Source organism: Globicephala melas, chromosome 18 (assembly GCF_963455315.2).
Source record: "Globicephala melas chromosome 18, mGloMel1.2, whole genome shotgun sequence".
Lineage (NCBI taxonomy): Eukaryota > Metazoa > Chordata > Mammalia > Artiodactyla > Delphinidae > Globicephala > Globicephala melas.
In genome coordinates this window covers 6,111,964-6,136,645 of record NC_083331.1, presented here as the reverse complement: position 1 = coordinate 6,136,645, position 24,682 = coordinate 6,111,964, and the positions used below count along the sequence as shown (strand labels likewise).

The 24,682-nt window shown below is 42.6% G+C and overlaps 1 protein-coding gene across 8 annotated transcripts in view; it reads right to left on the bottom strand.

Moving 5' to 3' along the window:
• MTUS2 (microtubule associated scaffold protein 2) overlaps nucleotides 1–24,682 on the bottom strand; it is a 496,165-nt gene that overhangs the window by 277,602 nt on the left and 193,881 nt on the right. For 7 of the 8 annotated variants that reach the window (XR_009559713.1, XM_060287790.1, XM_060287789.1 and 4 more), the window contains one exon: nucleotides 17,231–17,428. Coding sequence is in view for 7 of the 8 variants with exons in the window: in XM_060287790.1 (XP_060143773.1) it covers nucleotides 17,231–17,428 (198 nt within the window). In the remaining variant the exon portion in view is untranslated. The remainder of the gene's footprint in view (nucleotides 1–17,230; nucleotides 17,429–24,682) is intronic. The other variant, XM_030882583.2, reaches the window with a different exon arrangement.

Below are 24,682 nucleotides of genomic sequence, written 5' to 3'. Positions count from 1 at the left end.
GCGTGTGACAATCCGGGTGTTTATATTTTTCGTTGGAGTAGGTGGAAATGAAAACATTTAGATTGAACATTTCTTCTATCATTTTAAGCGATTATAAAATTAATGTTAGATGTGCTCCTGTTGACGGCAGTCACATGTTGCCTGGCAACCCCAAGTGTCTCTCGGGTTGAACTGCAAACTACTGGAGAAGCTACTCATTTTTAAACCGATGAAGCTGCTCAAGAAACTGCATGTGGTGCCTACCACACCCAGACCTCACGATGATACAGGATATTTACACGTAAGACGCTCCCACAACTGGATGTAACACCAGATGCCCCACTGGACCTACAAGCTTTCCTGAAGTCATCAAAATGACATCCTGGCCCACTTGATCCAGTTTTCTAGTTCCTTCGTGGCTACTGTATCACTGGCTCTCACCAGATTCTTTTAAATTTATTTTTAAATTGTGGTCAAATATATATAACATAAAACTTACCATCTTAATAGTCTTCAGGTCTACAGTTCTGCGGCATCAGTACATTCAGCTGGTGCAACCATCACCCATTCATCTCCAGAACTTTTCTCGTCTTGCAAAAATGAAACTCTACATCCATTAAACGCTAACTCTCCACTCCCCCTCCCCCAGTCGCTGGCAAACCACATTCTATTCTGACTCTGATTTTTGAGTATTCTAGGTAGTCATATATATGGAATCATACAATATTTGTCCTGTCTTGTCTGGCGTATTTCACTTAGTATAATGTCCTCAAGGTTTTCCCATGTTGTAGCATACGCCAGAATTCCTTTTTAAGGCTGATTAATATTCCATTATATGTATATACCACACTTTGCTTATCCATTCATCCGTCAATGGACATTTGGGTTGCTTCCACCTTTTGACTATTGTGAATGATGAGTGGTTCTAGGAACATGAGTATACAAATATCTCTTCAAGACCATGCTTTCAATTCTGTGGGGTATATACCCAGAAATGGACTGCTGAATCATATGGTAATTCTGTTTTTAATTTTTTTTGCGGAACAGCCATACCGTTTTTCATAATGACTGCACCATTTTACATTCCTAATAGCAATGCACAGGGATTCCAGTTTCTACACATCCCCACCAACACTTATTTTATATTACTTTTAATAGTAACCATCAGTAAATGTTGTTAATAAGAAACATAATCATTAAATCTAAGTATGGTGAAAGGAAGCTAAAGAGATACTTATTAGAGAAGTTAAATCAATGAATAGTGATTGTAAGCTTGAATAAAATGTTCCAAGAACTGATAAGAGACTATAAAATGATAGGCTTTAAAAAAATGACCCATCCAAAGATCAAGGATAAAGAAAAGGAAATACGTATGTTAGAAATTATAGTAAATTTTATCTTTACCAGTTTTAAAGTTATTTCCAATTTTTAAACCTTTACTTAGCACCTAAAATAGAGCAGGCACAGAACTAGGCACTGGGAACACTGCAGACCCAGCAATGGAAAAGCTGATGGTCTAGCTGGAGGACAATCAGGTACTGGTCACAAAAGCTACATTTTTTTATTCCTTTGCTATATGGTATCTCCCTCTGACAGAGCTTAAAGGGACTGAAGGAAAGAAACAGTGATATGAGTGGAGACAGGAATTTGTTGAAAGTCACATTGTTTAGTTTCTTTTCTGTTTCTGATCATTGGGCAGATGTAAAGTTCGACTCCTGTAAGAGCCTCTACAAGTAATTAAATAGCTCTTGTTTTCAGCCTGATTCTTTACCAATCTACCCATGTCCCTTCCTCAGCTAGACAGAGATTAACATGAGTGCAAGTACGAGAAGCCACTCTAGACAACATTGCAAAAACACGTCTTTTTGCCTCTATTAACAGATGCCACTGAGGAGGGAAAGAAAAGTAACCTAGATCCTCCCAAAGGAGCTGTGAATACGGGTGGGGAAAAGCTATGCCTTGCATGAAATAGCAGGAAAACATATTCTCCTTTTTAGTCATCAGCAAAAAGTGAGTGTGGCTGGTAGAGAAGGAAATGTAGCCCAGGCAGTGACAGAACCCACAGGGGTGAGGGCTGATCTAACAGTCCCCTTACTCATCACTCCTTCTGGGGAAATGTGTCCCCGCTCACTTCCACCAACACAAAGCCTTCTGTCCTTCAAGACCTACTGCATCTCAGCCCCTCCCTCTCCCTCCAATGAACCTCATCTGCTCACCTAGGATGACTGTCCCAAACTCAGGGGCAGGGGCCCAACCCAGGGGCAACAGTACAGCACAAATTTCTGCTCCGCACTGGGTTACATAATAAGTAGTCCTATTCATACTACATTTTATAGCCTTCAGCCTATTGCGAGCCTCAATTACATGCTCTCATTCTCACAATACAGTGGGGAACGAGGTTTGGAGAAGTGCAAGGGTGAGTGGGGCCTTGAACTACGACCTTCTCCATGAATTTCTGGGCTCTTTCCACACCCCTGCTTTAGCCTAAATACACCTTGTACAGAACTTCATTTTATTACCGTAGTTCTTTAAAAAATTCCCCATATTTATCTATATGATATTGCCTGTCCAAAATCAATATATATATAATTCCTTATATAAAATTAGTTTTCTAGAGAGAAGTCTTTTTTTAAAAAAAGAATAACAGAAGTATAAGCTCCTTAATGCCCAGACCCTCATCTTTAGCACGTATGTCTCCCTTGCTCCTCCAGCGCCCAGCACAGGACAAAAGCAATGGGCTATTAATGAATATCTCTGGAGTTTTTTCACTACTATATATAATATAGATCACCAACAAGGACCTACTGTATAGCACAGGGCACGTAACTCAGTATCCTGTAATAACCCATAATGGAAGAGAATGTAAAAAAAAGAATACCTATCTATCTATCTATCTATCTATATGTATAACTGAATCACTTTGCTGTACACCTGAAACTAATACAACATTGTAAATCAACAATATTTCAATATAAATTTTTAAGGTATTTCTGGAGTTTTTTGAATATGAGCATGATCAGAGATACACGCCTGACAACATCTGTCCAACTTATACTGACACCGTTTTCTTAGGGATGAGTGCAAGTTATTCCTTATAGCTGTCTCATAGAACATCTATATGGTTACCTCTTGAGAAGTAATAAGGAATTACGGGGAATTTTATCATCACTGAAAGAACACTCCCTCGAGAAAGAGCGAAAGATGGGAAACTGCAAACGTTCTCACACGGTTAGCGAAGTGATCCGGCGTTTTGTTCCACATACTGTCTGTCCCATAACCTGACATAACTTATAGAAGAGGCTGTTATCAGTCTTTCCCAAAGACAAGCAGGTTCTGCTTTTTCTTGCTATATTAATTATTTTATACAGCCTCCTTTCATCTTTTAATTTTCGTCAGAATGTTGTAGAGATTACTGCTGCCCCACATTGATCTCGTTGCCAGAAGTAACTGAATTCAGTCGTGGAGGGGACTGTAATGCACACCAGACCCCAGGGGCACCAGGCCATCCTTAGGTGGGGGACTCCCCAGTCACTTCCTACTGAAATTTAAACTCCTCCTCTGGTCTCTGATAACAATGGGACCATTAGCCATTTGTTCCCTTTCTTTTTATTCTTCTCTTCTCTTAAAAATGTGATATATTTCCATCTTCTTTTTTCTTCTCTCTTTTTCTTTTCTTCTCACTTCGCTCCCCATGCTTAGAAAATATAAGTGAGCAAACATATTTAAAAGTCTCCAATAATTCTAATTATTAACGTTAATGTAGAAAGAAATCTAGGCATTGATCTTTGTTTTTTCATTGAGATATAACTGACATATAACATTGTGCAAGTTTTAGGTGTACAGCATAATAATTTGATATATGTATACACTGTGAAATGATCATCACAATAAATGTAGTTAGATCCATCAAAAGTCTCATAGAGTTTTGTTTTGTTTTTTTACTGAAGTGTAGTTGGTTTACAATGTTGTGTTAGTTTCTGGTGTACAGCAAAGTGATTCAGTTACTATATATATATATATAGTAACTGAATATATATATATGCGCGCGCACACACACACACACACACACATATTCTTTTTCAAATTCTTTTCCATTATAGGTTATCACAAGATATTGAGCATACTCTCTGTGCTATTCAGTAGGTCCCTGTTGTTTATCTATTTTATATATAGAATAGTGTGTATATATAGAATAGTGTGTGTAATAGTGTGTTAATCCCAAACCCCTAGAGATTTTTTTCTTCTGATGAGAACCTGTAAGATCAACTCTCTTAGCAATATATAGAGACAGCATAATTTGTATGTCCTTCAATCATAACAAAGGAAAAATATATGGGAAACGGAAGGGGTCTTTCCTTACAGTTTCCGAATGAAAATGTAAGAAGAAACAAACTTGTGCCCTCGGGGCCCTGGACCCCCTGAGAATCTTCTGCTCACAGGATCCATAGAAGGCATGTCAGAAACCATGGTCCCACCCCTCACTTAAAAGGGAGGACACCGCAGGCCCACAGATATGTGTGACTCGTCCAAGATGACAGCCCAGGGCAGCATCTAGATCCGCGTCCTCTGAACTCCCAGCTACCCTTCACTGCCCCCACCACCTCTCTTGGAGTCTGGGAATGAGCACAGGGTCCTGCCAGTCTCTGTGCTCAGCACACAACACTCGCACCTCCACCCTCGCTGTCTCTGGGGATCGCTCACACAGAACCGCAACCAGTACCGACCCACGGCTAACAGGCTCCCGTGTACTGCAGGCAGCTGGACTAGGCTTCCCGCAGATCCTCAGCAGAGGGAACGTCACGGGAAACTGCTAGATTCCAGTTGCTGCCAATTTGCATCGTAGGAGCTCATTGATGGAATCGAGCTACACGTGGAACGAGCATCCATTTCTCCAATAAACCCTCCTGGAGCGACACTCAGTGCCTCTCAGCCTGGCGGGCATCATGGGATGAGGCGTCGGACTGATGCTCCAGCCCTGGGTTCATCACTAACTCAACCTGGGGTGGTGATGTCACCTCGACTTTCCTTACATCCTCTCCTTTTTTGTAGAACGGTCACGATCACTGGGATGATACCTGAGGTGCCAGTGTGGACACTGTAGGCTTCCGTGATGGTAAAGCAAGGCTTCTGGCAGCAACAGACAGCTAAGGATACAGGAAGAAGGAAGATGGTGCAAGCACGAAGATGCCCAAGGCATAGAAAGGACCAGCCGGAGGGAACTGACATTTCCTGGACAGATAATCAGTCACCAGCCAGTGAGCACATATATTCCTCAACTGAAATAAAAACTAGGAAGAACTGGACTGTTTCTTGTGTTCTTTCAGAGCCACTGTTGGACACAAACTAATAACACCTGCTTGAAACAACACCTGCTCCTTGACCTCTGGCTTAATTGGCATATCTGTTCAGTGAAACCACTGTGACAGGTCCATCCAGGTTCATTTGCTTTCATTAGCAAACCTCTCTGGTGGGGCTTCCCTGGTGGCACAGTGGTTGAGAGTCCGCCTGCCGATGCAGGGGACACGGGTTCGAGCCCCGGTCCGGGAAGATCCCACGTGCCGCGGAGCGGCTGGGCCCGTGAGCCATGGCTGCGGAGCCTGTGCTCTGCAGCGGGGGATGCTGCAACAGTGAGAGGCCCGCGTACCGCAAAAACAAAAACAAAACAAACAAACAAACAAAAAAAACCTCACTGGTGGCAACAGAAGTCTCCTGTGTAGGCAACGACTTTAGAGGCAAACCTCGGGGCTAACGGCACCCGAGATGTGTTGGCATTTTTCATTTTCTATTCAAAGGGGTGAGAGTAAATGGGTGTTGGCAGTTAACAGCTGAGGCTGTCTGCTTGTCATCTCCCTGCCACACGCAGTTTCTAATAAAGAGGTCTAGGGAAAAGATTCGAGCCTTGGATTTCTGTGACAGGGGCCATGGTAGGAGATTCTGGGGTGGCCGTTTCCCATCACATTTATTTGTGGCAAGGGCAAGAGGTCGAGGTGGGGACACTTCATTGTGACTTTTGGCAAAGTTGTAGTAAGGTCGTATGCATACACACATACGTCCAAAACACACACACACACACACACACACGTCACACGTACAGGAATGGAGTGAGGATCCCTGCGTTGCTGCTGTCACAATTTAGGAGCCAACCCTAAAGGCTGACGAGAGGGTGTGGCAGAGGGACCAGCAGAGGTGGAAGAGAGCAGGGCAACCGTCCTGCGGCTCTGAGAGCTGCAGGTGGCCCTCCGCTGCCACACTAGTGGCAACAATGACGGCCCTTGCCTGCTCAGGCCAGGGCTGCGTGTGCTCAACCCAAGTCCCTCCCAGGGCAGCAGGCAGGGAGATGCAAAATCTGTGTGTACAGCATCCGCGTTTCTGCTGGAGAAATCCACGACCCATGTTAAGAAGTTATCTAAGAAAAAGGGTTGTGAAATATCTCATTCTTTGCCCTCAGGAACCCCAATACACAGAAAAAGGACAAAGCACTCCACACAGATGTAGAAAACTAACATGGTTACCAGGGCGGAAGCGGGGAGGGATAAACTGGGAGACTGGGATTGACGTATACACACTACTATATATAAAAAAGATAACTAATAAGAACCTACTACATAGCACAGGGAACTCTACTCAATACTCTGTAATGATCTATATGGGAAGAGAATCTATACATATGTATATGCATAGCTGATTCACTTTGCTGTGCACCTGAAACTAATACAACATTGTAAATCAACTATACTCTGATAAGGATTAAAAAAAGAACAAAGCACTCAAATTAGGGAAAACATCACGGGCACAGTGAGGAAGTGCTCTCATGTGGAAAAGAAAGGGGACTGAGGGAATTTTCTGGAACTTATGGGAAGAAGTAACCCTCCTTACTAAGACTGTGACAAAACTCTTCCCTTGGGGTCAACTTGAAATTAGCACATAAATGGAACCAGAGACTAAGGCCTGTTATACGAAAGTGACATCGCAGCATCTTAGCTGTACTGGGAGAAGGTTCTCACTAGTTCCTTAGGGAGGAAGAACTAGATCTTTAGATCAGAACCTACCACTTACAATCTAAACTGACTGCATATATTTAGGGTAAAAATAATACACAGTAAGTGCATCTAATTCTATCACATGGGTTTAATTATTCTCATGTACCCCTATCGTCTTCACGAAGTCCTGACCTGCTTGACAAGCAGATCTCTGAACTGAACCCCATGCAGCCCCCCACGTAGCGACACTGGGGTCAGCCAGCCAGGTGTGGAGGTGGGCTTGAGGGAGGTGGGCTCACGTTTACCTACGCCTGAGTGTGCTCCCCCAGTTCTGTGAGTGGCCCCCTCACCCTTCCTGTCACCCCACCCTCTCAGGCGCTCTTGCCCTCTCGGTTGTGACACTTTTCCATCTGGTCCTTTCTTTCCGTGCCCACTGCTGACACCTACTTCAGGCTCCCACCAACCCTCGCCTCCCAGTTGCTGCCTGTTATGGGAGCCAAAGAACCCTCTGACATCACCATTAATTGATTTTCTTTCTCATCAAAAGCAAAAGGGATTACTGATCTGTGCTGCCCCATCTGCTGCCTTAAGGAAGACCCTGCAAGGATCTCTATGAACCTTCCCAGATGATAGACTGTGCGTATTACAGCAATATAAGAAAGCACGTACTGTTGGTCAAGTTCCCAGGAGAAGTCAGTATGAGTCTGGGAGTCATGCACCTCCCTGTCTCTGTTCTGATGCTGGACCAATAATCCAAGATGCTCAGCATTAGGCAAAGGGCCGGAGCAAGGTGACTTCTAAGGTGTGACTTTCTATATTTTATAGGAAAAAATCAGGGCAGTAAAACTTTTGAGCTGTTCTCTGTCTGTTAGTGTCCTGAAAGGTCCATCTCATATGACAGGAGAAGAATAACAAAATAAGGTCAGGCCAAGATGGGAAGAATCCCTAATTTTGGCAGAACTGAGACCTCTCACTCTCTGTCTCTCTTCTCCAAACTAATTAACTTGCATTTTACCATATTAATGTTTCTCAAATACGATTCTGATTATTCACCACTGAAGAACCATAAATGATTCCACACATTGATAGAATTCAGCCACAAGGTCCCAGCTCTGAGAGCCAAAAGTGGTCAATTCATTTAATTCGATACCTTCCAACTTTTATAATAAAAATCTGAGTCCACTGAGGTTAACTGACTTTCCCAAAGATTATTCTATTACCATAAATGCTGATTTTATTACATATTATGCATGCAAGTGTGGCATATTTCTTATCTCAGTTCATAGTTCAAAGCATCCTTTCTTCATAAAATACCTTGAATATGCTAAAACATGCAAGAATACGGCACTATTAACCTTTTGAAGGGCTATGTGACTTCTAACAGTTTTGCTCACATATCTGATTCAAAATGGATAAACTAGGTGTTACTTAAGCAATAAAGAAAATATTTTCACTTACAGGCAACACCGAATAACACCCAGAAGAACTCATTCTGATGTGAGTGTATGAAGGAAGCAAAGAAAGGGAAAAAAGAAGGAATTGAATGTGTGGGAATCACTGGGAAAATTAACAGCGAGATTCAGTGAAAATGATTCTGTTTTTTTCCTTACAAAGAATACTTTACCTAATTACAGATACCAGGGAAATAGGTATTTAAATCCACCAGTGGCATGTGTTTGACTTCCTCATTTCCAGAGAAAATCAGGAGCTTATTTTGGGTTTTGTTCTCACTATTCTCTTTTCCCCACATACCCAAATCGGGTTGAGATATCCAACAGAGTAAAACCCTAGTACAATGGAAATTAGACTCTAGCAAAATTAGAAGCTGTGTGAAGCCCTTTTCACACTGCAAAATCAAATGTTCCCATTTGTTTCCTGCAGACATTAGAGGCACAGAAATAAAAATCAGATCCAACTCTCAGTTTCTATTTTGAGCAGAGGTTTTAAAAGCCATCAGCTTAGATTAATGTGCTATGTATTAGTCACCTTGCATAAATACATTTCATTTAAAGGGAGCCCAACTGAATGTACTCTCTTAAATGATAACATGCTAAGGGCATGGCAGAGCCCTTTTAGATAAAGAGATAAAAACATGACTTTCCCTGCCTATGTTTTATAAATAGCCAAACAACCAGAAGCTTGTAGCCCAAAAGTAAGAGACGCCCATGAAAATCAAGAGATGAACTTCTAGAACTGCCACCTTACGGTTTCATGAATGATGCATGTTTTAGTTTAACGCTCAGAAAGGCATTCACCGTACATGAGAGAGTTGATGATAACAACTGTGAAATGGAGTGAACGTCGACTCCCTGACCTAGATGTTATCAATACCAGTTTCTTCAACCCACACCAGACATGGTTAATCCACCACGGAATTTTTCCGTCTGAGCTTTTAAATCCCTCCCAACAGAGAACTTTCTGCATGTGGGAAACGGATGGAAACAGCCACTGGAACATTATTATTATTATTGTGCAAGGCCCTGTTTGCATACATTAATTCCATTTAATGTTCTCATCAATCCTACAGTGGCTTTTGACATTATTTATTAGTAGTAATATTATTATTATTTTACAATGAGAAAGTAGAGGCACAGAGAGAGTAAGTAACTTGCCCAAAGTCACAGAACTAGCTAGTGGCAGAGGCAGGATGCAAACCCAGCAGTGCACTTGCAGAGACCACATTCTTCACCACTATGCTATACTGACTCTTTTTATTTTTAAGGATGTCACTTTATTTTATTTATTTATATTTTGTAACATCTTTATTGGCGTGTAATTGCTTTACAGTGGCGTGTTGGTTTCTGCCTTACAACAAAGTCAATCAGCTATACATATACATATATCCCCATATCTCCTCCCTCTTGCATCTCTCTCCCACCCTCCCTATTCCACCCCTCTAGGTTCGGTGCTGATCTCCCTGTGCTATGCTTGGAATGTAAAAAAAAAAAAAAAATGGTTCTGGAGAACCTAGGGGCAGGACAAGAATAGACTGACTCTTAAGAAAGGAAAACCAATACAGAGAGAAGATGGGATTTTAACCTTCTTCCACGGAAGGTTAAATAAAAATGGAAATTTTCAAACATACCAAAAAAAAAAAAAAAAACCCCAAAACCGGGAAGTAAATAGTGCAATGAACCCTCAGAGTTCCATCATCCAGCTTCAAGGATTATCAAACTTTTGCCTAACTTTCCTTATCTATACTGCCCCCCCTCCAGTTTTGTTTTGTTCTTTTCTTTGCTGGATTATTTTACAGCAAATCCAGACCATCTGTCATTACCTAGACGCAGAGTGGAATAATTAGATCTGAAGGTATAACGCAGTAGGGCTGAGACAGCCCAAGGGGACTTGAGGGGCGTGGGGTCAGGAAGGGCAGGTGCTCCGTCCTTCGGGTTCCTCCTCCCCTTACCCCTCCCCAACGCTGTGCCATCTCCAGCCACAGCCCCCTCACAGCTCCCTGCAGGATGCACTTGGATACCCCATCTCCCCACCAGACACTAACTACACAGGGTGTCCTGGCCCCAGCACTGAGTTCCATGCTCACCCCATAACAGATGCTGCAAGACTTCAGGACTGGGGAAGGGCAAGTAGACAACCCGATCTTCACAAAACAACACAAGCCCCCCAAATGAGGCAGTTCAATTAGACACTACGTTTACTACATACAAAACTATTATCATCCCAATTCCAGTTTATCTTACTTTCAACCGTTTAATGGTCAGTTTTCTTTGAAACAAAACAAAACACATTTACGCTCTAACCTTATCTCTGGGTAGACGTGATCGGTGTCCGAGTGTTTTGAAAAGGAATGTACAAGGACATCAATAAGGCTCAATCTCAAATAGGCAATAGCTTCTCTGAAATTTAACCTCACAGGTCCCATTCAGCTCCTTTTTCCATGAATAAAAAATGACTCCCTCTTCGCCAATGGAACATGAGACAGGTTGATGGCTGTTTCGGTAGGAGTTATTAATAATGCTTCTTGTCGACTCTCATTTATTTATTTTTATTTATTTATTTTTGGCTGCATTGGGTCTTCATTGCTGCACGCGGGGGCTACTCTTCGCTGCAGTGCGCAGGCTTCTCTTTGCTGTGGCTTCTCTTGTTGCGGAGCACAGGCTCTAGGCACACGGGCTTCAGTAGTTGTGGCGCAGGGGCTTAGTTGCTCCCTGGCATGTGGGATCCTCCTGGACCAGGGCCGGAACCCGTGTCTCCTGCATTGGCAGGTGGATTCCTAACCACTGCACCACCCGGGAAGCCCTCTTATCTCATTTAGAATGCATGTCAGTTACAGAAAATCAAACACGTCATGTATGTAGAAGAATTCTATAGTGTTCGTAAGCATAAACGCTGAAATGAACATGCAAAAAGCTTTCATATTAACCTTTACTTTCACTGACTAACTTCCAAAATGGTTAGTGATTTCCACTTCAGATCATTATCTCCAGAACCCAAATTTTATTCAATAATTAAAAGACCACCTACCTATTTATTTTAAGTATGAAAATAAGAACTATAGCTCTAGAATTTAATGAGAATATCCAGTCTCTCTAAATTGAGATGTCTAATTGGAAACTAATTGGAAACTTTGAAATTCTCTCATGAAAAGCCTCAACAGTTGGGTTTTAGCCTAATTCTTTTAAAATGGCTAATTACATGCAAGGAGATATATAAGATCTTAGACATCTGTGAGACTAGTAGGTCAGTCCACATAACGATTTAGCTCTGAATATAATTATACTACAAATAACCTATTATCTTTTCCATGCTTTGAGTTGTATAAATTATCTATGGGTACACCACAGTCAATGGAAGCAACATTTTAGAGATAATTGAGGTAATTTAGAAAAGTGTGAGAACCACAGTGATGGAACTTCAACTATCAAGACGTATGAAAGTCCTAATAGACTGAAAATGTGTTCCTGGTACAAAATACTTCTGAAAGTTGCCCAAGTTCCTCTCTCAAAAGTCTCTCTTGGGCTTCCCTGGTGGCGCAGTGGTTGAGAGTCCACCTGCCGATGCAGGGGACACGGGTTCGTGCCCCGGTCCGGGAGGATCCCACATGCCGCGGAGCGGCTGGGCCCGTGAGCCATGGCCGCTGAGCCTGCGCGTTCGGAGCCTGTGCTCCGCAACGGGAGAGGCCACAACAGTGAGAGGCCCGCGTACTGCAAAAAAAAAAAAAAAAAAAGAAAAGTCTCTCTTGTTCTATACCCTCACATATGAGAAAATCTTTCCACTGGGAGAGAATTTCTCTTGAAATTCTACTAGTGGAAAGCCCATGCTAGGTAGTGTGAGGTATACTAAAATTATTAAGAGACATACCCTGTATCCTCAAAGAGCTGACAGTCCACAGGGGAGACAGGACATAAAAACAAATAACTATACCAAGATGGTACGTGATAAGCCACAAAAGTGATACAAGCAAGGGGCAGTGGGAGTTCCTAGGAGGAAGGACCACTTCAGGTTCACAGATGAAGGAAGGCTTCTTAGAGGAAATGGTATTTGAATCACACTGAAAATGACTGAATCCACAGAGAGATCTGTGGGAGGGGAGAGCATTCTAGAAATGAATAGTTTAAACCAAGACCCAAAGGCAGAAAAGCACAAAGCCCTCAGAGAAAAATGTGAACAGCTCTCGTTGTCTGGTTGAGGGTGTATGTCAGGGGACTGGGTGAGAGAAAGGTGAGAAGGGGGCTAAGCAAGCCACGGAGGGCCTGTAACTTCTGGAAAGCAGTGGAAGTGAGTACAGGGACACATGGAGCATTCCCAACAGGCTCAAAAGAAAATTGTCTATAGGACCATGTGCCTGTGGATTAGAGAGTGAGGATGTACTGGGAATAGTTCAGGTGACATAGATTTAAACAAAGATGAGGAGGAGAAAAGAAAGAGGATAGAGTAAATGTAAGAAAGAACTGATCAGATTTGATCACTGAATACAAAGGAAGGCAAAAAAGAAAAAAAAAATGGTGAGCGGTAACGGCTGATTTTAAAATTTCCAGCCTCCGTAGACAGGAGATCATAGATGTCATTACATCATAGAGCAACTTTGAGAGGCGGCGTCACTTTGGAAAAGATAACGGAAGATTCATTTTGAGGGAAACGTTTAGTTTGAGGTGACTTGAGTCACCCAGCTGGAGATATCTGACAGGTCATTTGAAATGTAGATGAGAAGTTCTGGAGAGAAGTTGGGGCTGGAGATATGGATTTGGTACCGCGTCCGAAGTGCTAAGAGCTGAAACTGTGGAAAAGAGGACCAAGGGGAAGATGGCAGCATTGGGATAGATGCATTCTGAGGACAGACCCTGGGGACCTCAAACACTGGACTTCAGCACCAAGGAGACAGACCCCACCATGATGAACCAGCAAGGCTGCATCAGAAATGGCAACCCCTTGGCTTCCGGAGGTTTTCTGGATGTACCAACAGCTCCTCCCAAAGGATCTCCTAGGTAGAGCCCACCTCTACCTCCCCAAATACCGCCCAGCAAACAACCCCCTCTGAGAAACTCCCTGATCACCCTAATCAGAAATGAAGCCTCCACCCCAACTCATTTAGAAGGCTGTCGGCACATATATCCATGCAACATGATTATTTATACCGATGTCAGTCTCTCTGTCCACATCCAGCTCTATCCCTACATCTCTAAACATTCTACTACTTTCCTGCACCAGAACAAGAAACAACAGAAAATCCTTCAGATTTCTTTTTTATTTCTCCTTTCAAATTCTTTGTCTCATGATTTCTGGTCTCAGTTCACCGCACAAAGAAAACATGAGAATACTGCAGGGAGAAAAAGAGGAGGAGAAACTGGAAAGGACAGCTGCAAAGGCCACCTTCTTCATGTTATTTTCTGATAGATATTTTCTGTTTCTTGAGCACCAATAGATTAGGTGTTATTCAGAGTCCACAATGAGAGATGATCCTCCACATAAATTATTCTATCCTTGTGTGATATGATCTATTTTCACTAATGATTAATTCATGAAACCCTAAGTCTTCCTATTTCCCTTCCCACACACACACTCCCCCAAAGGTTTTAACTTTAAATTATACCTCCTTACCCACCAGAAAAATCAAGTCTATAAGCCTAACTGCTGGTTAATTTGACAACTAGGTATACTTTGGGCTATGGTTTGTTACCAACACTAAATTACACTGTAATTGTTTTTCTCCAAATTTCTATTGCCTGAAGCATATTGGAGAATTTTTAAAATGATGAGCTACATATTAGGTCAGACCTGCTCAAATACTGTGATTTTAAGCTTAAATTTAAGTTTTAAGGTAGAGAATTACTTTTTTCCTGTTCACTTTCAATCTTAAAAAAGCTGTGGGTCACGACGTAATGTCACTTGAAATTTTATTTGAGGTTCGAAATGGGCCAACCTCATAACCTCTACGTGATGAACCTGTACAGGAGTGAAGGGAGGGTGATGTCCTGCAGCACAATGAGGATAAAGGTCGCGTGTTAATCCAGAGAAACTGAGCTGCTAGCAAGAAATTACAGGGAGGCAGCCTGAACCCACAAGGAGCATGGCCTCACCATGCGAACTGCTCACCAAACAGCTGGCTTCTTCACATGATGGAAGGTTCCCCATCACCTGAAGCGAGTACACACCTGGGAAGGAGTGGGGCAGGGACAGGTGGGTTGGGCCTGAGGGGACTCTCAAGGCAACTCAACTCTAAGATTTGCTTCACTAATAGAAAGAAAGGACTTCACATCATGGGTGTGTCTTTACCACACATGGCAGCTTTGAGAACTAAACAGAGGAAGAGGAATACTCCCTCCTGCTCCCAGGATGGGAGCAGGTCATTCTGATCTCAGTTCGCTCAGCTATAAAATGCAGGGGTGGACAGGATGCTAAAATACCCTCAGGTTCTAAGGACCTACAGACGATTCCTTTCCCTGTGTCGGCCCCATTTGCCAAAGCCTCGTGGAAAAGGTCAGAAAACACAGCAGGGCACTCGCCTTGGGAAGCCCTTGCCCAGCGGGGTTGAATGAACGGTGCAGAGCCTGAGCCCGGGGTGGAGGGTAGACTCCAAATGGAACAGCTGAGACCCGCACTCAGGGGGCTCCCAGGCCCCCCTCTACAGCATCACTTGCCCATCTGGACCCAGGAAAACAGCACAGAAAAGTCGCAGCTAAGCCAAGGTGGCCCACAAAACACTAGTAGGTTCACAATGAATCACTTAAAAGTGTCCCCCACACAGCATTCACAGTCACGTGGGCGCTGTCAGACTGTTTATAGGCACGTGAGTATCTAAAATCATGAGTCGCACATTTGCAAATAGTTCCTCATTGTAATCATGTTTCAGATTTTGAGGCATCTACTTACTGTGGTGCAATCCCTTTTTATAGTAATATTCCTAAAATGAACCCTAAGTAGTGTCTAAAGAAAGACAAGACAAGGAACAAAAAAGGAACCAACTCTGACATCATGTTAGCTGTTTCCATGAGCTAAACTGGCAACATTTGCTCCTAGGATTTGTCTAAGAACTGTCAGCTCTTGCAAGAGCTTCGTATTTTACTTGATCCTTGTCATCAAAGCATCATTTATTTGCTAAAGAACAGGAACAGGAGTTTTCTTGACCTTAAGTCTGATAACAGGCATAAGCATAATGGTTAATGGCACTAAGACATCGATTCAAACATGGGCCAAGTTCTTCTGTGATTTACTGGTGAAGGACAAATTTTATATACAGTTAGGTGGCAAATAATTACAGATCAATTCTAACATATTGCATTTTAGAAACAGAAAACAGTTCTGAATAGAGTAAATATTTCTTTTCCTATGAAATCTTTAAACCAGGAGTTACTTTCTCTGGCACGTAACAGCTCTTATCTCGACTGCTCAGGGAGTCCCTAGCTAGTATGCTTTGAAGCACAGGTGAGAAGAAATGCCCTAAGCACACCTGGAATTATTCCGTCCACACCTGTCAGCTCTCCTTTTGAAAAACTGGCTGCCATGGGGACATGCCTCAGGTCACCTTGAGGTTCATTTTTTTTAAGAAATCAGAATCTTAACTCCTTCCTTGGAAAGATACATACCATGAGATTTTTTATCATTCATGCTCCATCTAAAACAGAAACATGCCGCTGAGAATTTCACTCCTAAAAATGACAAATCGTCACTCCTCTATTTCAAAACCTCCAGACTGTTAACACGCACACACATATCGAAAAATTAAGAGTTACGCGTTTGCAAATTTGAGACTGGCACTGTGCTATGATGCAATCCCTAATTCCAGTGGGGTTTCTAAAATGATCCCCATATGAAAGTAGGTCTGAGACACAGCACCTTCAGGAAATCAAGTGAACCAAGAACCTCTCAGAAATGCTTACAAACACGTCGAGATGCATTACTTTTAGGAATAACCAGGTAGACTAAAATTTAGAACTACAGAGGTACAAATGTTCCACCCACGAGCTCTATAAAGCCGAGAAAGGATAGGGAAAAAACAAGCTTGGAGAGAGGAAATTGAAAAAAGTAATACAAAATCAATCTTATTCTCAATCTCTCTTCCCCTTCCCCTTCCCCCTTCCCGTCTTTCACTCTGTCTCTATCTCTTATTCCAACTTTATTCAACTACTATAAACCCTTCAAAACAGCTTTCCACATGAAAACTGCTTAGATTTCCCTGGTAAATTCTTACTACCCAACATCTGAGGTGTCATGGCTTCAGATCCAGTAACAATGACTTTGAAGTCGATGAGGCTGAGATGGGGTTTGGTCCTCAAAGGCTCAGCCCAAATGGGGCAGCCTTGGGTCTTCTTGAGGGACAGCAGCTGATATGACGTGCTCGGACGCTATTAATTCATACTTTAAAATGCAGCTTACAACACCAGTGTCAGGAACCAGGCCTGGAGTGACACCATCTCAGCTAACAGGGACCTTCCTGGGCACAGACTAGAAGAAGCTCCGCTGGGCTTCCCTATTTTTAACATCGTTTAATGAACTTTTAGAAATCAAGAGCTCCACCAATATGAAGGCATGACAGGTAATCACAGGTGACTAAAATGATTTTCCCACTAATATTTCATGTCTTTTTCTGGCACATTAACTCCCCATAACTTAGAAAACGGTAGTGCCAAACAGGCTTTTATTTTTCTTCAGCAGATTATCTTTAAAGTCCCAACAATGGGAGATTAAGGTAGTCAACCCAAATTCTTAGTTAAACGCAAAGAAAATGCAACCCTGTTGTACCCACACGCTGATTCGCCCTCTGCTGGTCCTGCCTGTCTGGGATGCAAGCCCGCCCACCCGTCCGCCCCACTTACGGTTGGCCAGCCGGCTGGGCTCGGGCTGAGCGCTGTCCGCTGACTGGGTGCTGGACACCGAGGACACGCTGGAGCTCCGGACGAAGCCAAAGGCCGCCAGCTTGGCTGCCGGGAGGCGCGAGTAGCCAGGAGGACGAAGTCCAGATTTGGGTAGGTTGGATTTTGCAGCATTTGAACCGGAAGGTTTCTTTAAATCTGCTAAAATGAACCCAAGCCAGAAAAAAAAAATCTCAGTTGATAGCAAGATAGAGAAGACACAGATTGTGAATATTAACCCAGATCCAGCATAAACAGACCACAATTACTCTTGCACCGTCTGATTCAACACATTCACAAAGGCGTCTTTATGAGAAAGGCCCCTCACTGCGGGCCAGGTGCTAAGAGGAGGAGAGACAGCAGGCAGACGAGACCAGAACAGACAACTCACCCTACAATACGGCCATAAAGAAAGGTATAAAGTGCTTAGGGGCTGAATGGAATGAGGACACATACTGTTGCAGGTCACCCTAGAATTGTGAAGCTGAGATATACCTTGCTTCTGACATATGATGAGTGAAGAACCCTTGTGGCCAAACATCAGCAATTATAAACTCTATGTAGTAAGTCACGGAGACACACACAAAGAATCATTGAGTGGTGGCAGGAACGAGGTGAAAGAGCACAAACTGTGTAGCTGGCTGAAATCTAGTCTCTACCAATTACTACTGTGTAATCTCAGGCACTTGACCTAACACTAAGAACCACAGTTTCCTCCCGTGGAAGGAACAGGGTTGATAAAACTGGCCTGGAAGTGTTAGTGTAAGTACTACTGCTTGTAACACAGAACTTGATAGGTGCTTAAACTGAGGCTAGGTTTCATTCTCTCCTTTTTCCATTATCTGTTTTTATGTTAGTCTAAACTTCAAAATTAGTTCCCAGATACGTGCAAAGCCAGCTAATTTGAAATAATAGAACATTATTATAAGTGCATGATCTCAGCACTCCCGTGTCTGAGCCGGGCTCCATGCATAGCTACTGTGACGATCGTCCCAACCCTATGAGAATTCTCTCAATATCAGATAGAACCAGAACATTATCAACACGCAAATGCTCGTTTTTTATAAATTCATTTATTTTATTTATTTATTTTTGGCTGCGTTGGGTCTTCGTTGCTGCACGCGGGCCTTCTCTAGTTGCGGCGAGCGGGGGCTACTTTTCGTTGCAGTGTGCGGGCTTCTCATTGCGGTGGCTTCTCTTGTTGCGGAGCACGGGCTCTAGGCACGTGGGTTTCACTAGCTGTGGTGCACGGGCTCAGTAGTTGTGGCTCACGGGCTGTAGAGCGCGGGCTCAGTAGTTGTGACACACGGGCTTAGTTGCTCTGCGGCATGTGGGATCTTCGTGGACCAGGGCTCGAACCCATGTCCCCTGCATTGGCAGGTGGATTCTTAACCACTGCGCCACCAGGGAAGCCCACAAATGCTCTTTAATATGACATTTAAAAGGAAAAAGGGCCAAGCGTCCTGCTATTCTGTATAATTGTCCTAGTCGAGCCATTTAACAACTTTCACTGCAGCCACATCTACTGTGAGTGCTTGTTCTTACACTACAGTCAGGCAACTCTTCATTATCTACTGAAAGCTCCACCAGGTTGCAGATTAAAATTAAAATGGGCTATCTGTAAAAAAAATTCAAGGTCTAAAAAATCAGTGAAGAGTCTACATATTAGAAAGCATCTATGTGTGGAAATACATCAAGAACCAACAGATGCCAGGCTGGGCCTGCAGTGCCCTTTCCTCTAGCAGCAGCTCCCCCGAGAGTGAGGCCATGGTTACTCGTATGTCCAGGTGATGGCAGAATCTGTACAACTGTGGTTTCCTGACGTCTAGGTCAGGACTAGGAAGGGGAGGAATCAGGTGAGTGCAAAGGGAAGAGGGGACAGGGAGCTGGTGCTGCGAATATTCCCAACTCAGGTCTGTTCTAACGCTTGGAAAAAAAATGTTCAACTAGGACAAAGAAGAAATAATCACTGTTTAACGAGTAATATTGGCCCCTCTGTATCAGAAAGTAAATGTCGTGTCAATGCCTTAGAATTATTGTTCTCTGCTTCTCTAAAAGACATAAAGTTATATGAAGTAATAACTAAAAATATGTATTACTGGGTTTGTAACAGACATGGATGTAAAAAGGAGAAAGATGGAATAGAGCTAAATAGGAGTAACATTTCTGTATCCCACTGACATTAGTATAAATATTACGTAGATTCTGATAATTTAAGATGACATGGTAAGCCCTAGAGCAATCAGTAAGAAGATAACTCAAAAAAATATACTGAAAAAAATCACTACAGGAATTAAAATGCTACCTTGGAAAATACTTACTCAGTGCAAGAGAAAGCAGTAATGAGTAGAGAAACAAAAAAGACATGAGGCAGACAGAAAACAAATAGCAAAATAGCGCATGTAAATCCAACTACATCAACAGTAACATTAAACGTGAATGTACCAACCAATCCAGTCATAAGGCAGAGACTGACAGACTGGATGAAAAACAAGACTGAAACATATGCTGTCTGCTGGACAGACAGTTTAGATTCAAACATACAATTAGTCTAAAAGCAGAAGGATGGGAAAAGACATATCATGCAAAGAACAACCAGCAGAAAGCTGGAGTGGCTATACTGATGGCAGAAAAAACACGTTTCACAACAAGAAAGAGATAAAGAGGGATATTTTATCATGATCCAAAGTCAGTAAATCAGGCAGATACAGCGGCTGTAAATATATATACATCTAAAACAGGGTCCCAAAATACACAAAGCAAAAGCTTACAGAATTGACAGGAGAAATAAACAATTCAAAATAATATTTGGAGACTTTAATACCCCACTTTCAATGATGGAACAACTAAGCAGAAGATCAACAAGGCAACAGAAGACAAACACTATAAACCAACGAGACCTACAGACATGTATAAAACACTCCACCCAACAGCAGCAGAATATACATGCTTCTCAAGTGTACACAGAACCTTCTCCAGGATAAACTAAATATTAGGCTATAAAATAAGCATCATTAAATTTAAAAAGATTGAAATGATACAAGTGCATTCCTTTCCTGTTTCTTTTCTGTTTTTTGCTTGTTTCTGTTTTTTCATCTAACGTTCCAACGAACGTTCAGCCCTGCAATACACACAGATTCAGTACTTTCATTGCTGAGACAGTTTATGGTCATTGCCAATCTACCATTGTCCAACTTACCCTCCCTGACCTTTAACAGCAGAATTAGGGCCCAGCAATACCTTGGCAGAGACAGGTGCTGGTGACATAATCGAGTAGCATCAAGGTCTGAATATATAGGAGATGAGACTCTGTAACAAAGTAATGACACCATTTTTCTTGTACCTGGTTTTGGAACACATTGCTATTGACTGTACTGTATATTTGAAATCAAAATTGTCCATCACAACTCTGCTCCTCTGAGCTAGTCCTACCCATTCACATTCATTATGCACAGCAACTGGAAAGAAAAGCCATAAGAAATTCACCTCCATTTGACAACATATTAAGATCCTTGTGGGTTGCACTACCATCAACTACATTCGGCAAATTCCTGCTCCCTGGATTTCTGCCCATTTTTGAATCCTGCCCCTGTCTCCTTAAACATGTCACCTGTGATTCCCTGATACTCCCTATCCCTTCTCAAAGGACTATGGTTGACTCAGCTCTGTAGACCCCCTTCTCTGTAGATGCCTGATATCAAGCCTGTTCAGCCTAGTCAAGTTGACTTTAGCCTTACAAGGGTTATCTATGATTTATTTCCATGCTTGGGTTACACAGGACTGAATTAGTTTCTAAGTACAAGCTCTAATTCTCTCCAGAAGTGAAATGTTAATGGATTTAAGTGGTGTTAACACAACTCTAAACACACGATAAAATTTCATAGAACTAAATATACATGTACAAACACACACACACACACACACACACACACACACACAGGAGTGCCTGTAAAAATGAGTGAAATCAGACTAAGTTCTGTAGTCTAGTTAATAGTATTGTCCCAATATTAATCTCCTGGGGTTTTTATTCCTTTTTTAAAATTTTTGTTGCTTATGGGAAGCAACTAAAGCAGTACTTAGAAGGAAAGTTATATCTATAAACGCCTACATTAAAAAAGGAGAAAGATGTCAAATCAATAAAGCAACCTTCCACCTAAAGACATTGAAGAAAGAAAAGAGCAAACTAAACCTAAACCAAGCAGAAAGCAGGATATAATAAATAAGACAATGGAAATAAATGAAACTGAATGGAAAAACAATAGAGAGAATCAATGAAATCAAAAGTTTGTTCTTACAAAGATCAACAAAGTTGACAAACCTCTAGCTAGACTAAACAAGAGAAAGGGAAGACAAATTTTTAAATTAGGAATGGAAGAGGGGACATCACAGCTCATTCTTCAGAAACAAAAATAATTATAAGGGAATATTAATGAACAACTATATCTCAACAAATTAGATAATCTAGTGAGACTGAAAAGTTCCAGAAAGACACAAACTATGAAAACTTACTCAAGAAGAAATAGAAAATACACCTATAACAAAAAGATGGAATTCATAATTCAAAAACTTCCCAGAAAGAAAAGTCCAGGCCCAAATGTCTTCCCTAGTGAATCATGTCAGACATTTAAAGAAAAATTTATACCAATTCTTCACAAGTTATCCAAAAATGGGGGGAGGGGTGAAGAGAACACTTCCAAACTCATTCTGTGAGGACAATGTTACCTTGATACCAAAACCAGACAAAAATATCAAGAGAAAAGAAAACTACAGACTGATATCTACTGTAGATGCAAAATCCTCATCAAAATATACAGCAGGGCTTCCCTGGTGGCGCAGTGGTTGAGAGTCTGCCTGCCGATGCAGGGGACATGGGTTCGTGCCCCGGTCCAGGAAGATCCCACATGCCGCAGAGCGGCTGGGCCTGTGAGTCATGGCCACTGAGCCTGCGCGTCCGGAGCCTGTGCTCCGCAACGGGAGAGGCCACAACAGTGAGAGGCCCGCATACGGCAAAAAAAAAAAAAAAAAAAAAAAAAAAAAAAAAATATATATATATATATATATATATATATATATATATATATACAGCAAACTGAAACCAGCCACCTATAAAAAGGATTATATGCCATGACCAAGTGAGATTTATCCCCAAAATGAAAGACTGGTTTAACATGGAAATCAGTCAATGTACTTACATTAATAGAATAAAAAAAAACCCCACACAATTATCTCAATAGATGCAGAAAAATCACTTGACAAATTCCAACAGTACTTCATGATAAAACACCTAACAAACTAGGAAAAAATGAAAATAATCTCAACCTAATAAGGGTATCTAGGAAAAACTCACAGCTAACATCATACTCAAGGAAAACAGACTGAATGCTTCCCCCCCAAATCAGGAACAAGACAAGGATGTCTGCTCTCACCACTTCTATTCAACATTTTATGGAAGTTTCTAGCCAAGGCAATTGGGCAAGAAAATAAAATAAAAGGCACACAGATGGGAAACAAAAGCAAAACTTTCTCTAGCTATAGACGACACGAACTTGTATATTAAAAAAAAAATCCTATAAAATCTACTAAAAAACTATTAGAACTAATACATGATTCAATACATGAAAATCAATTGTATTTCTATACACTTGCAATGAATAATCCCAAAACGAAGTTAAGAAAATTTCACTTACTGTAGTAACAAAAAGAATAAAATACTCAGGAACTGTAATAAAGGGTCAGACTCTCTTTTTTCAATGTTTGATTGATCACAGCTGTCAACTTTCAAACGCTGCACCCCCTTCTGTGCTCCCCATGCCCCTCTGTCCCACGTCTGAGAAAGCTGGAAAGAACTTAAGCCCAGTGCTCCCTCCTTTGCCGCTGGGAGGAGATTCAAACTACACAGGCCCCTACCACTCCCACTGAACCCTGCCCCATCCCACCTCTAACCTCTAACAACAGTAAAAAAGAGCTGAGCCAGTGTCCTTTCCTGGCTCTCTCAAGCCATGCCAGGCATGTTTGAGAGGCCTGCCGATCTCTCCCCAGAGACCTCAATTATGTGAGTAATGAACTTCCTCATACCCTCTTGCTTTGTGTATGGCATCATCAGTCTTGACATCCAAAACAAATTGGGGGTGGGGGTCCCTCCTACTGAGACAGGCTGGGACCTGGGGCCCTTTGCTGCAGGGCTTGCACCTGGACACACATTCCTCAGGTAACAATACAAAGAAAAGATAAGGGACTAAAAATAACTGTGTGCATGTGCACTTGGGGCAAATCATAGACAAGAAGACACAGAAAGACCCAAAAAACCCAACTGCCACTTCTGAAGAGCTGGGAGCAAAAACAGGGTGTCGGGAGCCAAAGCACGGGACTGTGCATGCCCTCCTGCACTCGACACCACCAAAGGGACGGGCAAAACCCCTAAGTCACCCCTCCAGCCTGACACACCCCTGCTCTTACCCCATATAAGGAACCAGCCAGTCCCTCTTCAGGGAGCGAGCAAGGGAACCTGTGGTGTCCTCGCTCCCCTCTGCTGCAGCAGGGGCCCCAATAAAGCCTTGCCTGAATTTCTTGCCTGGGCTCTAGTCAATTTCTACTGATTGTGGAAGGCGAGGAGCCTGGTCGGTATCACTGCCTCTCCAGGGTGGCCACGACAATAGGTGCTGTGATCAGGATACTGAGACAGTGACCACCACCTCAGGGAGTCTTTCTTCTCGCCTTGCTTACTAACTAGCTCTGCTGACTAATAGCGAGCACGCGCTTCATGCTGCTGCTGGCTGGTTAGCTGGTGCTTTGAGCCGTGGGGCTCTGTGCTGCATTAATGAGTCCTACAGAACCTCCGTTACACAGACTTCCCCGACCTAAGGTGGAAGTGTCAGTCATCAATTGGCTTTTAGGAGCAGGATTATGGGATTGGAGTGGGCCTTGGGTCACGTAGCTTCGCCTGGACCTATGTGTACATCTTGGAATGGAGTTGTGACTGATCCCTGGTTCAGGGGAAAGACTACCCTGTCCTATATGCAGGCCCACTGGGTGGTCACTCATGAAAAAGCAGTCACTAGGGGGAAAACAAGACCAAAAAAAAAAGCCATCATGTGAGCGCTGAGGTCTACATTCCCAAGAGCAGATGTCTCAGCAGGACCCTGAAATGTCTCTGCTGCCGCCTGTACCTCTGTCAGAAATCCTGATCTCAGGGTTATACAGAAAAACACCCACGGCGTCTCTGGGGACAGCAAAGGAGTTAATTCAAACCCTACTGAAGCCCAGGGTCCTGAAATCTTATAAAGCAACCACTGCCACGGGGAGGCCCCACCCCAGACGATGCTGAGCTGAAGCTCTCTGGAAGAACGTCATCAATACAAGCAGATTAGAGAGACACCCCGCCCCCAGTAAAAACAATAAAGGAAAACATGACTGCGG